Genomic DNA, 16,846 nt, shown 5'->3' on the forward strand with positions numbered 1-16,846 from the left:
CCATAGGACCAACATAAGAGACAAGCACAATAATGAATGTGAGAGAAAAACACATTCCACATCCTATGAAAAAACTGAAGGTAACATTAAAATGAGTGCCGTCGTCGGTGCCAGAGGTACCAAGAGCAAATGAGATGCCGACACCTTATGACTTTAGCATCAGTGACAACCCACATTGAGCCTCCAAAATGCGGTGGGAGAGAAGGGAAGGTGAGCCATAATCCACAACTTTAGAGACGTGAACCACATACATGCATGAGATGAAAAACCTAGGAGCGCTTGATGAAAACAATGCAATCATGGAACACTCTTGCTGAACAACATACTTGCATGTGGGAGTGCACACTGACGTTGCAATAAGGAGACATGTGCTATGTAAAGGCCACATGAGGCATTGTGATGGATGCGAGGGTTCGCTTATGCCGGAGATGAGGATGGCTTGCAACAGACTCGCCTGGTCTGATGCCTAGTGGATGTTTGAGCCAGCACTAGTGCTTAACATTTTTGGCAGAAAACTTTAGATTGCAAGTTCGATAGGTTTGTGAGTTATCTATGAGCTGTCTTAAACATTGAAGGTTTTTTGGGGCGCGTCAGTGGCTTCTGATGCTTCTCGTTTTGGCTATTAAGCACTATTCTAAATCTTTGTTTGGGACAGGGTCATCACTATTTAATGGTGCTTGATTATTCAGCTCTCGTTGTTTACTTGATCTTTTCTTAATCATTTCAATCGTAATTGCAAGTCCTTTTGCAATAACTTAACTGCTTAAATTTCTTTTCTTTTTTGAGGTTTCTTTTTCCAGCTCTCATTATTTGCCTAGTTTATTTGTCTGATAGGAATACTTTGTAAAGATGGACTTGTTTCTTCCTAGACTACATTGCTTTTCCAACTGAAGTATGTGCCCAATTTTGTACTCTTTTTATGTTGATCAAGATTGCACAAAATTTTTTTTCTATTGATTGGTGATAATCAATAGAAAACTAAATACATGGAATGCAATTTTAGTAGTAGTAGCTCTAGTGACAGAGTTGTAACTATATGGTTGATCAAATTATTAAAAGGTGTGAATGCTTTACATATCTTGGGTCTATTGTTTAAAGTGATAGTGATATAGATGGGGATGTTATTTGTAGAATTCAAGTTTGTTGGTTGAAGTGGAGGAATGCTTCAGGCCTATTGTGTGACAGAAAAGTACCGTTTAGACTGAAAGTAAAATTTTATTAGATGGTGGTGAGACTTGCAATGCTCTATGGCGTTGAATGTTGGTCTTTAAAAGAAAAGCATTATACTAAGTTAAGTGTTGCGGAGATGAGAATGCTTAGGTGGATGAGTGGCTTTATACTTGGAGACGAATTGTGAAATGATTATATCCATGATAGGGTTGGTGTAGCTCCAATGGCAAACAAAATTAGATAGAGTCGTCTTAGATAGTTTGGTCACATTAAACGTCGACCATCTGATGATTCAGTTAGGAGAATAGATGTTTTAGATTCGACTTATGTTAAGAAAGATAATGGTAAACCTAGAAACACTTGGGCATATTGTATAAAAAATGATCTTAATTTATTAGAAGTAAATGAAAATATGACACTCAAAAGGACGCAATGGAGAAAAAGAATTCATGTAGCCAACCCCACTTGGTGGGATAAAGTCTTGTTGTTGTTGTTGTTGTTGATTGGTGATAATTTTAAATTATTAAGATGTGTATAAATTTGGAGTTATCTCGTACGCTCATATCCTACATATCAACTTGTAAGCTATTTGATACCTTTCACGTCATATTGGCAGTAATCTAATTATTTGAAAGGCTCAGCGCAGATAAATGTGCTAATATCTGTAGGTTTAGGCGCCCTCTTTTTCACACACTCAACTTTGCCTCTTCTCTCTCTTTTTGTTGCTTTTTTTTGTCATCTTTTTTTTTTCCCTTGTGCACTGTTTTCCGTGTCCTTAACTGTGACTATGATACAGATAACTACTCAATGTCAAAATCATGTTATTGCTCATAGAACTGAACCCTGTTTTGGCGCTTGATTTCCATTATTTCCTTGGACAATCTTTTTGAGGTTAGTCTCCACTTTTAGAGATAACATATAACAATGAAAGCAATAAAAAGGGGAAATTTTTTTGAATTGGATTATTCAGTATGTTGTTTCTAGTGGGAGCCTAGCTCACTGGAATATGCTGGGTTGCTATGTTTGACTCATACATTGAAGTTATTTATTTCTTTTTTTTTTGTAGAAATTTGTGTTTCCTTAAACATCTCATAAAGTTCATTCTTTGCTGCTTATATCACTAGCTTTTCACTTGCTTTGAAATTTACAATTGGATGGCTGGATGCTAAAGCCTAACCATTCAGGGCTGCTGCTTACACTCAGATGGAGAAATATATTGAAGCTATTGAAGATTGCTTGAAGTCCATTGAAATTGACCCAACTTACAGCAAGGCATACAGTCGCCTTGGTCTGGCTTATTATAATCGAGGAAATTATGCTGAAGCATTAGAGAAGGGCTTCTTAAGAGGTATCTTTATTTTTTTTATAGGATGCTCATGGAAGCTTAATACAGCATGAAGTACTTTGCTTTAGTTATCTATTTCACCTGAAATTAATTTAGGGATCATTGGAGATCACATTTTTATTTTATTTACGTTATTATATGAACTAACAATTAGTTTGGTACCCTTTTTGTAAACTATTTCGTCTGTAATGTTTTGCTTTCGGTTGTGGAATTTGCTACTCTGTTCTACCATCCTTATAATACAAGGATTGCCGGCTAGTGAAAAATGATCAAATAAAGAGTTTATATATGGGCGTGTCCTGTTCAAGAACTCAGCATTTAGAAAATTTAGGTACTCAATCGGGTTGAAGATCAAAGAGAATAGTTTGAAATGGTTTAGAAAGATATGATTACATTGTAATGATCTGTGGTGTCATGTTATTATGTAATGATCAAGATGCAAGCATTTTTTAATATGATGTTTATAATCGATTTGCAAAGATAATGTAAACTAGAATTGACATCAGATGATATTATCTGAGTTTAACATTGAAAAGCAATTTGTTGCCGCATTAGATGTGAGAATGTGATAATTTATATTGTAATAGAGTTTTTACATTTTATTGCTTTGTGTTGTTTTTCATCATATATGCTGCCATCTTCTTAGGATTAGTTGGACAGACTGATGTGACTGCTTTATATTTGGCACTTCACAGAATGACTTTGTGACCCTAACTTGTTTTACATTTTTGCAGCTTTTCAGTTGGACCCGAATAATGAGTCTATCAAAGAAAACATCAGGGTACGGTGGAATTGAAAACAATTTAAGAATGTATATTTTCTTCTGCTATTCCCTTTGATTAGTTGCATTCTACTGCTTGCTGCTCATTCCAATATTGTGGTTGCCTCTCAATGTAATTTATTTTTAAGTCAAAATTGCAGGCAGCCCAACAGAAACTGGTTGAAAGCTCAACATTTGACACTGAACAGGTAATTATAATATTTATATTTTTTTTCAATTAGGTGTCATCATTTCATCTTATTAATAGCATGTAATTCAGATTTGCAGCTGATGGTTTATTTTGTTTGCCCAATCATGAATATTCATGCTTGCAGTTCTTTTCTGATCATCTTTGTTTTACTGTGGTTTGTTTCATTTTAATTTTCTTAGAACACTGAGTCAAGACACCGGCAAGATTCAAATGCCAAAATGGGAGATTCTACCAGTAGTAGCAGCTCTTTTGCGTCCTTTCCAATTACCTTTGACAGCTCTGCTATTCCTCCAGAACTTGTTAACGTAGTCAGGAATGTGGTCTCTGCTGCTACTCAGGGGAATCATGCCCAAACGGGCAACAACGTGGATCTTAATGAGCCTGAGGTAAAAGCGGATTTCAGTTTTAGTGTACAATTTGTTCATGCTTGCGGGATGGTATTTTGATGCTTTTATGATTGTTATGCTTGATTTTCTCTTCACATGATGTTCCAGAAACATTCCTTAAATCAACTGTTTCTCTAGTTTATCAGTTATGATTTTCTAGTTAGAAATTTAGACTTCTCTATTGTACATGTAGAGCTATGATTCTACCACTTCAATAAGTGGTTGAAAGGATTTTTCTTACCAAATTAATTTGGAATGTTCCGTTACTCAACCACTTTTATTTTTAGGCGGCATTACATCATATGATATGTTGATCTGTTCAAATAGAACTTTTAGCTTGGCGTGCTAACAGTAAAAAAAATGGATAGTTGGATATATATACTTTAATGTGGCACATGTTTCCTACCTTTATTGTGGTTCTATCGTACTTTTATGTAAACTTGCATTAGTTGGTGATTTAATGCAGGCCCAACTCTCCCAACTCTAGGTTGTTTGGAAAAATTGTTTGAATTGCCATGAAAGTAGTTGTTCAGGCAGTTTCAAAAATGGTGAAACCTCATCCATGCATATGTTTTATGTATAAGTGGCAATTTTATTTGAAATTAAAAAATTGAAACTCGCTTAAATTTTGAGTCAAATTCAAATCTTCTCAATAAATTGAATTGGGTTAGTGTTAGATATGACAAAATTTGTTGAAAAAAACATGACATGAATCCTTTTGATTATTTTGTAAATGTTAAGGCGTCTCTTAGAAGCGACACACTGCGTGACTTGAATACAATGAAAAGTGTGCAAGGGACGCTACACCGGCGCATGTGTGTAGTGTCAAATAAGGGTTCTCACATTACAGATGGATACAGATAAAGTTGTTTTTCCGTGAAACTAATATTAGGATATGATCTTGGAATATGGTTACTCTCACAAGTAAATTAATGAAATTAGTTGATATTATGATTCATAGAAAGATAAATATCTCATATGTTCAAGAAACTAAATGGGTTGGAAAAAAGACTAAAGAGATTGATAGCTTAGGTTTTAAACTTTGGTATTCAGGTAAAGTCGCACTAGAAATGGTGTAGGTGTAATTATAGATAAGAGTTTGAAAGATAATGTTGTAAAAATTAGTAAAAATGGAGATAGAATTGTGCCTCTTAAGACTGCTGTTGATATTAATATTTTTAAAATTATAAGTGTTTATGCTCCTCAAGTAGGTTTAGATATAGGTTCTAAAGGAAAATTCTGGAATGACTTAGAAGACATTATAAATGATACTTCTTGAAGGAAAAAAATTTATTGAATGAGATTTAAATGGACACGTAGGTAGAGTAGTAGAAGATTTTAGAAACATTCATAATGATTACGGTTTTGGAGTGATTAATGAGGAAGGTAGAGTCATATTAGATTTTGCTTTAGCGTATGATTTTGTTATTATTAATACTTTATTCAAGAAAAGAGAAATTTTTTATTACTTATAAGAATGGATCTAATAAAACAAAAATTGATTATTTTTTTATGAGAAGAAGAGATAGTCCTGAATGTGAAGACTGTAAGGTCATTCTAAGTGAGAATTTAAGTATTTAATATCGATTATTAGTTCTAGATTTTAAGATAAAGAGTTGTAAAATAAAAAATACTAGGTATCTTTGTAGTAGAATTAGATGGGGGCACCTAAAAGATAAAATTAAAATTATTTTTATGAGTAAACTTCAAGATTTCAAGATTTGGGATGTTCATGAAGAAAAAATTCTCTGTTTGATAAAGTAACAAACACTATTAACAAGTGACAAAAGATGTAATTGGAGAATCAAAAAGAAAATTTTTTTATAAATAAAAGTAGTTAGTGGTGGAATAATAATGTACGAGGAAAGATAAAATATAAGAAGTTATGTTATAAACATTGGTTTAAACGTAAAAGCTTAAAGAGCTGGGAAAAATATAAAAACGGCCCGTAGGAAGTCTTAAGAGAACAATCTGTGATGCTCAAAATTATGCTTTTAGCGATATTTATAATAGATTATGTACTAAAGATAATGAAAAATATATATATAAACTAGCCAAACAAAGATAAAGAAAAGTAATGATTTAACTCAAGTAAAGTGTATTAAAGATGAAAATAAAAAAGTATTTTTTTTAGATAAAGATATTCAACATAGGTGGGTAAGTTATTTTGATAAACCTTTTAATGAAGTTTTTGAAAATACGATCGATCTTACTGATCTTAATATCATTAATAATAATAAAATATTTCATTTTTATTTTCACCTTAGTGAAAAAGAAGTTGAGGCTTTAAAGAATACCAATGGTGGAAAGTCTGTAGGACTTGATAATATCTCAATTGAAGTGTGGAAATATATAGAACATTTGAGAGTTTCTTGGCTTATTAATCTATTTAATATTATTTTAAAGACTAAAAATATGCCTAAGGAGTGGAGAAAGAGTATTTTGGTCCTCATTTTTAAGAATAGAGGGGATGCACACAAATTATAGAGGAATTAAGTTGATGTGTCATAGTTTAAAATTATGAGAGGGTAATTGAAATCAGTTTAAGACCTATTACAAGGATTTCTCATAATCAATTTGGATTTATGCTCGACAGGTCTACTATGGAAGCTATGCATTTATTGAGAGGTTTGATGTGGAGAAGTTCATAGCGAATAAAGAGGATCTACATATGATTTTTATTGATTTAGAAAAAACTTACGATAAGATTCTAAAAGATATCCTTTGGAGAGTTCTACAGAAGAAAAACGCTGATATGACTTATATTCAAGTGATTAAAGATATGTATACTAGAGTTACTTGTATTCGAACGGAAGGAGGATTGACCAAATATTTTTCTATTTCAGTTGGATTACATCAGGGATCGGCCTTAAGCCCATATCCTTTTGCTTTAGTTATGGATGCTCTTACTGGGCCTTTACATAAGGATGTGTCTTAGCGTATGCTTTTCACTAGTGATATCCTTCTTGTGGATAAGACTAGAGAAAGAATTCAGAAAGAACTTGAATTATAGATGGACTCTAAAGGCCTTTCTTTGAGTAGGTCTAAAACTGAATACGTGGAATGTAATTTTAGCAATAGTAGCTCTAGTAGCAGAATTGTAAAGATGGTCACTATTAAAAGGTGAATGCTTTAGATATCACGAGTATCATGTTTAAAGTGATGGTAATATGGATGGGGACGTTATTAGTAGAATTCAAGTTGGTTAGTTGAAGTGGAGGAATGCTTCGGGCCTATTGTGTGATATAGTACCGCTTAGAATGAAATGAAAATTTTGTAAGATGGTGGTGATGTGTCATTACAAATCGATATCAAGCTAAACCTTTATTCAAGATACTACGTCGCCGAGAAAGAAGCGTTCAATAAAACTCTATGTAAAATCCTCTGAATATGAAAAAAACAAGAAAGATTGGCTTGAGCGGCTAACTGCCCTCTTTGACTTCCTTTTCCTGATAGACTTCTTTTGCATGGGCCTATTCCTACTATAAGTCTGTAATTGGAATTCCCCTTTTACTTTCTTTTTCTAGGCCTAATAGGAAGTGTCTAGAGGGTTCATGTTCCTATAGTGACCTATTGCACCCCTTTCTTTCTATTGGCTTGTGTTTCACACTAAGACTAATGTGCTTTAAAATAATGCTTGGGGATTGCTTCTGTCGGTATTGTGTTTCCAACTACCGCCCACTACAACAGTCTAGTTTCTAGCAGTAGCTAGCTTTCTTTTCTCAAACAGAGGTGCAAAGCGAAACAAAAATCATGTGGTGCACTCAGAACAACATCCATGAAAAGAAAGCGAAAGCCCCAATTCCCTAATTTCTTAATTGATTGCACCTATGAAACACTAAGAAATTCCTACTCTATTTGGGCATACTCTTTATCTGTATTCTCATTATACGAAAACAAAAGAAAGGCTAAGTCAGTAGAGTAGCGGAGCTAAGAAATAGATCATTCAAACAATTTTCATTCGCACTTTACTTGATTAATTCCTTCCACCCGAAGCCCCTTTCGCCTGCCCGGGATGAGTGTACTCTGATTTAAATACGAGCTCCTATTTGCTTTCTGGCAAAGCACTTGCTTAACCTTGATTTCTCAAGGCTTAATCAAGTAATGTTGGATCTCCCATTTTTACTACTACCAAATAGAGAAAGATTGATTGCGACAGCTTAACCGGATGAGACATCTCCCATTTACAGAACTGTGTCAATGAGTGCCTATATTGTTAGTCTATTTGATTGACCAGTTCCGGGAAGAGAGATTTCCTTATTAGAAAGAATGAAACCAATACCATCTTATCGCCAACTGTGCTTCCTACCAACTCTACCAACCCCATACGAGGATATTGATTTAGCCACGCCTGAACCCGCAACTGCTGCCTCTACTTTGCCTGCTTCTTTTGCCAACTTCGCCAGCCTTGCGGGTACCAATTTCCTCTTGCTTCGTGTGTCGGGCCTATACCCCCCAGAATGCCTACTCCTCTTTCCAAGATTTCCCATACTGTTAGATTAGTCGGCTTGTATATCAACAAGAGAAATTTAAAGAGCCAGACGTATCACGTGCATCGCAAGAGCCCCAACAGCAGATTTGTGATTGACATAATGCATGTTCTCATGTTTGCCGCCTGTAACTCCTCATGAACCTAATGAAACGACCTAACCAAGTTACAATTGAGTACTCCTAAGGATCATGAGCTGGTTTCATGCTAGAAGACATTAGATCTGCCCAACCATTTCGGTAGATGAAGTAGTGGGAGGTTGCGAAGTAAATGGGCGTGTGAAGTTTAGAATTTAGACCATTGTAGCATTCTTATCATGGTTGAGTTTGGAGTTTCGAAGTTTCAAGAACATTGCCAGAACTCTGAATATGAAACTACAAAGAAGAAAAGCATCAAGTGAGACTATTTTGTTCCATATTTCTTGAGAGTCGTTTTGTTTTTTTATCAACATCTACTCATATCTAGTTTCCTGTCATTTCTTCATACAGCGATCAACAAGAAGCAAACAGGGGAGAGTCAATTCAAGTACAACACAGGCAAGACTCACATTGAGAGCGCCAAGCAATCCGAGACCTAGTTCACTACTAAAGAATTGGCGCCTTCTTTTGAAGGTGAAAAACTACAGGGCTCAGCAAGAAAAAGGATGCGCGTGCTAACGCGCAACGGCTTTCGCGCTAGCGCGCTCATGGAATTGCTTCTTGCTTCAAAACAGATAAGCTACGACTTTTGCCATTGCTTGTTCTTTTTCACCTTGTGGTACTGCAGATAAGGCGTCTTTATATGCGTTCTGGAGCCCTTTTTACCTGGCTGTATATCAAACATGTTGGTCGTAGCCTCATGCGGGACTAGGGAGGAGTCCACTCCACAAAACTGCAAATTCAGACGTCTGTGTCCTTGACAGGTTGCAGCCTATCGCGTTTCTTCTTCCTTATTATAAAAGTCTTAAGAAAGGTGGAGTAATCGTAGGATTGCTAAGTTGGTATAGAGTCTTTGCTCTTTCTAAAATAGAATACGAGTATGGCCGAAGGGACCAAAAGTCTCTCCAAAACCATACCATACATATACCGGATTACACTCCTGGGAGCGTTGTAAGTTGATCTGTGTTGAGTTATCGAACAAGTCTACCTCAATGCTTTCTACATATGTCACCTCTTATTCCCAAATTACCATTCAATTGGTCGTATACTTCTAAGACATACATTAAACCCTATTCATGAGCTATGGTGCTAAATGTTGGCCTTTAAAAGAGAAGCATAAAACTAAGTTAAGTATTGCCGAGATGAGAATGCTTAGGTATGAGTGGCTTTATATTTAGAGACAAAATTCAAAATGAATGTATCCGTGATAGGGTTGATGTTGCTCCAGTGTGGACAAAATTAGAGTCATCTTAGATGGTTTGTCCACATTAAACATCGACCATCTGATGATCCGCTTTGGATAGTAGATGTTTTAAATTCGACTTATGTTAGGAAAGACAGAGGTAGATCTAGAAAAACTTGAACATATTGTATAAAAAATGATCTTAATTTATTAGAATTAAATGAAAATATGACACTCAATAGGACACAATGGAGAAAAAGGATTCATGTAGCCAACCCCAGCTAGTGGAATAAAGGTTTGTTATTGTTGTTGTTGTTGTGTTATCTATGGCAAACTCATTCAAAGCAACATTAAAAACCGATCACCACCCAACCTGAACCTCACAAGTACTCCTAAACCCCACCTACATTCATAGAGTTTATCAGAGATTTTGAAAATAGTTTTTTATTCATCTTTTGATTGAATTATAATACATTGATAACTTTTTAAAAATTAATTTAAAAAAAATTGCCCTTTAGATTAAATTCAATATATTTTCTTAGTTGATAAGTAGGAAATTAATACTTTACATGTGAAGTATTACTTAATTCTGACAATATATATTACATTAAGCATTACTTCACATGTAACAGGCATGGTTACAAATCATACAATTTTATTGTTGAAGTTAGAGAAGCTGAAAATACAAATGTTTCAGAACAAGAATCATAAATAATATTTATCCTTAGTAGTAGGGTTTTCTATAATAATGAATTGAAGCTTAGATCCTTTCTTTGGAGTGGGCTTGGGTTGTAGATTATATTTGCTCATATGAGATGTTATGGTGGGTAATTTGACAAAGAATTCAATTTTATTTTTATTATAATTGAAAGCAAAAATATATATAGTTGGCCACATTTAAGTCATACGTGTCGCGTACCCGGCGTGTTGGTTGACATCCACGGTATAAGACCCCTCAGGTCGGGGGTTCAAATCCCCTCTGGCATAGTTTGGCCTTAAGGAGGTGGTACTCGAATTATTAGGCACATTAGGGTGGCTGGAGGCTTGTATAATAGCCTCTGGACATTTCTTTTTTTTTAAAAAAAAAGGTCATACAAGTAAGGTTAACCTAATAAAATGTCAACAATATCCATGCGGAGGGCATTGCACTTGGTTTGGTATTCTCAATTGCCAATCTTTACGGGGAGAAGATACTTGTGATGGGCAGAGATGTATAGTTAACCCATTTGATATGAACATATTTGGGGTGAGGGTTCTGTCTTGAGATTAACTTTAATATGGTGTTGGTTAAGATAAAATCAATTGCATTTTTTCCATTTATATTTAACATGCACATTTTCTCATTGCAAATAACATACATGCTAAAATGTTACTTATCCAATCTTCTATTTCAATTTCTGGTTACAATTAAACATTCCGTCACATAGATTGAAGTGTCATTTATGAATTTTAGATATTCATAAAAAGGATTGTTTTTATAAAGCTTTTCTACATCATGATCTAGGAGATTCCGAATTTCTTCTAAGACGAAGATCTGAATTTTACCTTGGCTTTGCATATGATTCTTTTTATGACATTTTAGATAAATTATTTCCTTGTTGCTTTTATCTCCCACAGTAGAAATTTTGGGCAAATGCCTTGGGCTAGTAGTTGGAGTGTGTCTAATAGTAGACCTACGAGATGAAGTTGAGGAGTTTATCTTTTCTATCTTGAAAGAGAAACATTTTTTTTTTTTTATTTTCTACTAATAAAAGCCTAATAGGCTTCTTTTAGTATTTGGGCATAAAATAACCTTTTTTTTATGTTCACCCTATGTTTATTAATAAATTTATTAGCTAATTTCCAATCATTTCGGTACAATCAGTTATAATAATTAAATTTTAGAAGTGTTTAAATATTTAGTTAATGGGATACTATCTTATTTTAAAATCAATAATTGCTATGCAACTTCTTGTCATGTTAATTATGATAACTTTTTATTCTAAACATTTCTTGCATTTCAATTTAGATATTTGTCATCCTTCTTGACCTCTGTGATTTGGTTAAGATATTGGTCCATTAAATCATTCTTTGTTTACTCAGTTTTATTTTGACAAGCCAACTTATTGGTTGTTATCTATCCTATATTAATAGCAAAAATCGTTCATTTGGACTAACCAATCGAAATATCTATTGGGATATTGGTTGTCATCATAGGCGGCAGCTCCAAGTTTAAATCTCTTAGAGGGAGCATTAAAATCATCAATCTTCCTATAAGGATGATATCTTCTCCCTTCATTTCTAAGGTTAGACCGTCGTCTATGAGATTTTTCATTTTTATTGTGTGTTCTATTTTTCACAAATAGTTTTTCCATTTTAGTACCATTTTTATTAATCCTAGGGTATAAGGATTCCACAATTTGATTCACGTTTTGATTTTAGTCTTAGAAAAATGATTTTGATGCCATGATATGATCTTGAAAAGAAATGAAGAGAGAGACGAGAGAAAAAAAATTAAATATTAAAATATTTATGCATAAATGAATTAAAGTATTAGTGTAATAGTAATGATGTTGTTTAGTAAATTACTTAAGTATTAGTGCAATAGCGTTGATGTTGTTTAATCATTGACAAACATATTAGTAATCTCAATGAAGAATGACACACTTAGCTAATTGAAGAGAGGCAATGAAGTAGTTACTAACACATGATACTGGACTTATGCATGGGTCTTTGGTGTGATGTTGGAAAACGATCAATAACACAATATAATATTTATGGAAATCATGACAAGTCAAATGAAAAGTGAGTGTGACTTAAGATTAAGAAATCATGACATTATCTAGAAAAAATGGTATTACATCTTTATACAAATTATTTATTCCTTAAAATGCTTTTAGCTATTCTTTTTCAGCCCAAAATAAAATTAAGCAAGCAAATGGAAACATGATAAAATTACAAAATAAAATTCATATTCATTTATAGAAACATGCCCAAATATCCATTTTTGGTGAAATTACAACTAATGAGAGATAACCTCAAGCTTTTGAGGCCTGCTTATTAAGATTCGAGCCATCTCAAATTGGTTTGAACCCAAATTTGAACATGATTCAAACCTATATAAATAAAATTTGGGTCATTTACATGCCACACAGATTCTATGTATTTACATATCTGACACCTAAACAGTCACACTTAACCACAACACATTTTATACATTTACATTTCTAACCACAATGGATGGGATCACGGCATAAAAACTCGTCTTTCGTTGCTATTCTTGAAGAAGCAAGTAGAGATTTTTTATTTTACTGAGTTTTTTTTTTGCTTGCATAAGAAAATCCAAAAAAGCATTTTGCTGAAAATGCAGTGGGTGTAGAATTACTCATTTGGTATAGCAAATTAGCAATTGAACCACCTTCATATTCAATCATATTCCACCGCATACCAGCAGAAGATAATGGAAAAGAATTGGGTTAAAATATCCTAGTGAAATATATGATCAAGTGGTATTTACATACATACCACACAATTCTTACGCATTTACATATCTCGATGAAATATATGATCAAGTGGTATGTACATACATACCACACAATTCCTCCCTAGTGAAATATATGATCAAGTGGTATTTACAAACATACCACACAATTCTTACGCATTTACATATCTCAATGAAATATATAATCAAGTGGTATGTACATACATACCACACAATTCCTACTCATTTGGAATAGCATAATAGAAACAAAACCACCTTCAAATTCACTCATATCATATGCCTTCGCATTAGGAAAAAAATTGTATTATAATTTCTCAGTGAAATATATGATCGAGTGGCATTTACATACATACCACACAATTCTTACTCATTTGGAATAGCAAAATAGAAACTGAACCACCTTCAAATTCAATCACATGCCACCACATACCAGCAGAAGATAAAGGAAAATTGGGTTAAATTATCTTATTGAAATCTATGATCAAGTGGTATTAACATGCATACCACAAAATTCTTAAAAAATATTTTTTAACATCTTTGCGTCATAAAACTTAAGAGGCATTTACATGCATACCACACAATTCTTGCGCATTTACATATGTAAAAGACAACTTTCATATTCACATACATAACCCTGAAATCCTTAAATTACGTAAAAAATGCTTATATTACTAACCTTTTTACAGTTACTAGCTTTATTACAAATGAAAAACACATTTTTATTGCATAAGTTTTCTTACAATGTGCACAAATTTTATGTATTTACATGTCTAACACCTAAACATTCACATTTTACCACATAACGCATTGTATGCATTTACATTTCTAACACGTGATAGATGGGATCATGGCATCAAAACCCTTGTCTTTATTTCCTTCCGCTCATAGCCAGACCTCTAGAAGGAAGTAAATAAGTGTCAAGAAAAACTTGTTTGATTGCATTATTTCTTTTTATCAAAATCCCATAAATCCTCATAACCGGTAGATTTAGTAATGCATTTGCATGTAAAAAACCAAGAGAACATCGAAATGCATGCTTCAGACCCATCAAGAGATTAGAACTTTCAAAACCTACAAAGTTCTAATTTGATCAATATCACAAATGATATTATCAACACTTAATTGAAAAAATAAAAGTAAAGTAAGAGTAAAAAGAGGAAAGTAGAGACAAATGAGTGAACATGTTTTGTATATTCAAAGCTACAAGGTTTGCAAATGATCACTTTTGTCATTGCGAAGTTAGGCTTCTTGAATAAATTCTAACATTCCAAATCTAAAGGCCTTCCATCTTTTAAAATTTTTTAACCTCATCAGAAACTAGATAAATTTACCAAAACCCTAAAAATGGTAAAAATCAAACAGGTGAAAAATAAAACAAGCTAGAACAGGGGGAAAAGATTCAGGCTTTTCACAATAAGTTAAACCAATAACAAATGACAGCATCAATGTTGGGAGCCGAGCAGGCTTACCCTCCTTGATGGTTTTGGGTAGGAGCGGCGTAGGAGAAATATGTAGTTTCGGCGGTATCTATATAGCGGTCACGTCATTGCCTTCCCATAGCTAGCAGGGATCCTGTCACTTCTGTCCCATAACTTGTATAAAGCATATATATAAGGACATATATATGCTTTATATATGGTGCCAAATATAAAGCAGTCACGTCAGTCTGTCCAACTAATCCTAAGAAGATGGCAGCATATATGATGAAAAACAACACAAAGCAATAAAATGTAAAAACTCTATTACAATATAAATTATCACATTCTCACATCTAATGCGCTTTGATGGAAGAGGAAAAGAAAAAGATAGATATTCATGTGCTTTTAAATATCGCTTTCATAGATCTCTTAAATATCATTGTTATAGGTTCTTTTAACTCTCCTCTTCTTTTCTCCATCTCTTTTCTAACAAAAACATACCAGTTGCTCCTGACATTTGCCAACATTTTAATGTCTCCTGATCTACTTGCTGCACAGGACTCTCAGCCTGACAACACAAGGGACCACAATGAGCCTAATATAAGAACAGATGCAAATGTAAACCTAAACTTCAGCCAAGCGCCAGATCAAGTAAGGGATGCTCTGAGGTCCTTTCTCAATAGTTTCTCATCACAGAATGCGACACATTTTGATGGAAGAGGAAAAGAAAAAAAAGATAGATATTCATGTGCTTTTAAATATCGCTTTCATAGATCTCTTAAATATCATTGTTATAGGTTCTTTTAACTCTCTTCTTTTCTCCATCTCTTTTCTAACAAAAACATACTAGTTGCTCCTGACATTTGCCAACATTTTAATGTCTCCTGATCTACTTGCTGCACAGGACTCTCAGCCTGACAACACAAGGGACCACAATGAGCCTAATATAAGAACAGATGCAAATGTAAACCTAAACTTCAGCCAAGCGCCAGATCAAGTAAGGGATGCTCTGAGGTCCTTTCTCAATAGTTTCTCATCACAGAATGCGACACAGAGACAACCCTAAAAAGGTTCTAAATCTCTTAGAAATCATTCATTCCCATACAGCCATTGCCCCCCAGTTCTGATTTGGTCTAACTCTACTCTATTATATGCAGGCAACTGGGAGGATCTTGAAAGAAAGCATTCTGTAGATGATAAATCACCTGTAATGTGCATTCTATGCAAAATTTATTTCATATATTTGTCCTGGGGACATTTCTATACCTTAAGCATTTGCTTTTAATACAATATCAAAGATCCATTTCTGTGGTATCTTTCTGGGTGCTGGCGTTTAATCTAATGCAAAGGAACTGGCATCTTTATTTGGTATAAGTAGTCCATTGCATGGAGTTGGATTGCAATTCATTGGTCAATAAAATCTTGGGGCTTGTTTAAGATAATCTTTTATTTTGTTTTTAAAATTTTTTTATTTAATGTGATTTTAACATATTTTAATTATTTAGTTTTAAAAATTAATTTTTTTTTAAAAAAAAACACTTGAATGATTTTTGACTATTTAGAGTGTTTTAAAAAATAATTAAAATTTAATTAAATATAATTAAACATAAATAAAATAAGATAAAATAAATAAATAAAATACAAAATATTAAGGGGGAGATGAAGATTTCCGGCTCGGTTTCGAAGTCAAGAGTGATACCACATGAAGCATTTAATGTTTATGTTGCTAGCCGTTATCTATTTCGAACTTCGAACTATAAAGAAAATATAAGCTAAATCTCTTATCATTTGTTGATTTGGGTAGGAACCTTCGTGCTTCTCATGCAATGTTTATCGATAAATGTAATGGTTTACAGTAATGATAGTTAAAGTAATAAGGGTAGAATGTAGGGCTATCAATTTGGCGAACAACTCGTGTTCGACTCGTTAAGCAGCTCATGTTCGGCTTGTTCGTTAAGCCTAAAAAGCCGAACACGAACAAATTTTTAAGCTCGAAATGTAAACAAGCCGAACACGAACAACAGTTTGTTCGCTCGTGTTCAGCTCGAAATGACTCGAAAAAAAAATTATATAACTTTTTAGATAACAATATATTACATATATTATTTATATAATAATATATTATATATATATTTATCAATTTCAAGCTGAACACGAACACGAATATTTAAATTGAGCCCCAGTTTCGAACACGAGCCGATTTCGAACATGAGTTATTTGAACACGAACACGAGCTATTTCGAACGAGCCAAACACGAGTCAAGCC

General features: G+C 33.7%; 1 protein-coding gene across 4 annotated transcripts in view; it reads left to right on the forward strand.

The window, feature by feature from the left end:
• The window catches only part of LOC110030278 (small glutamine-rich tetratricopeptide repeat-containing protein), a 41,201-nt gene extending 25,199 nt beyond the window's left edge, over positions 1-16,002 (forward strand). For 3 of the 4 annotated variants that reach the window (XM_020732913.1, XM_020732914.1, XM_020732915.1), the window contains exons 7-13: positions 2,355-2,518; positions 3,250-3,296; positions 3,437-3,484; positions 3,666-3,872; positions 15,139-15,286; positions 15,633-15,650; positions 15,738-16,002. In XM_020732913.1, coding sequence (XP_020588572.1) covers positions 2,355-2,518; positions 3,250-3,296; positions 3,437-3,484; positions 3,666-3,872; positions 15,139-15,286; positions 15,633-15,646 — 628 coding nt within the window. In that variant the 3' untranslated portion in view covers positions 15,647-15,650; positions 15,738-16,002. Of the gene's footprint in view, positions 1-2,354; positions 2,519-3,249; positions 3,297-3,436; positions 3,485-3,665; positions 3,873-11,877; positions 11,967-15,138; positions 15,287-15,632; positions 15,651-15,737 lie in introns of those variants that run through there. The other variant, XM_020732916.1, reaches the window with a different exon arrangement.
• Positions 16,003-16,846: the final 844 nt, after the last annotated feature.

This window comes from Phalaenopsis equestris, unplaced genomic scaffold (assembly GCF_001263595.1).
Source record: "Phalaenopsis equestris unplaced genomic scaffold, ASM126359v1 Scaffold000692, whole genome shotgun sequence".
NCBI classification, from domain to species: domain Eukaryota; kingdom Viridiplantae; phylum Streptophyta; class Magnoliopsida; order Asparagales; family Orchidaceae; genus Phalaenopsis; species Phalaenopsis equestris.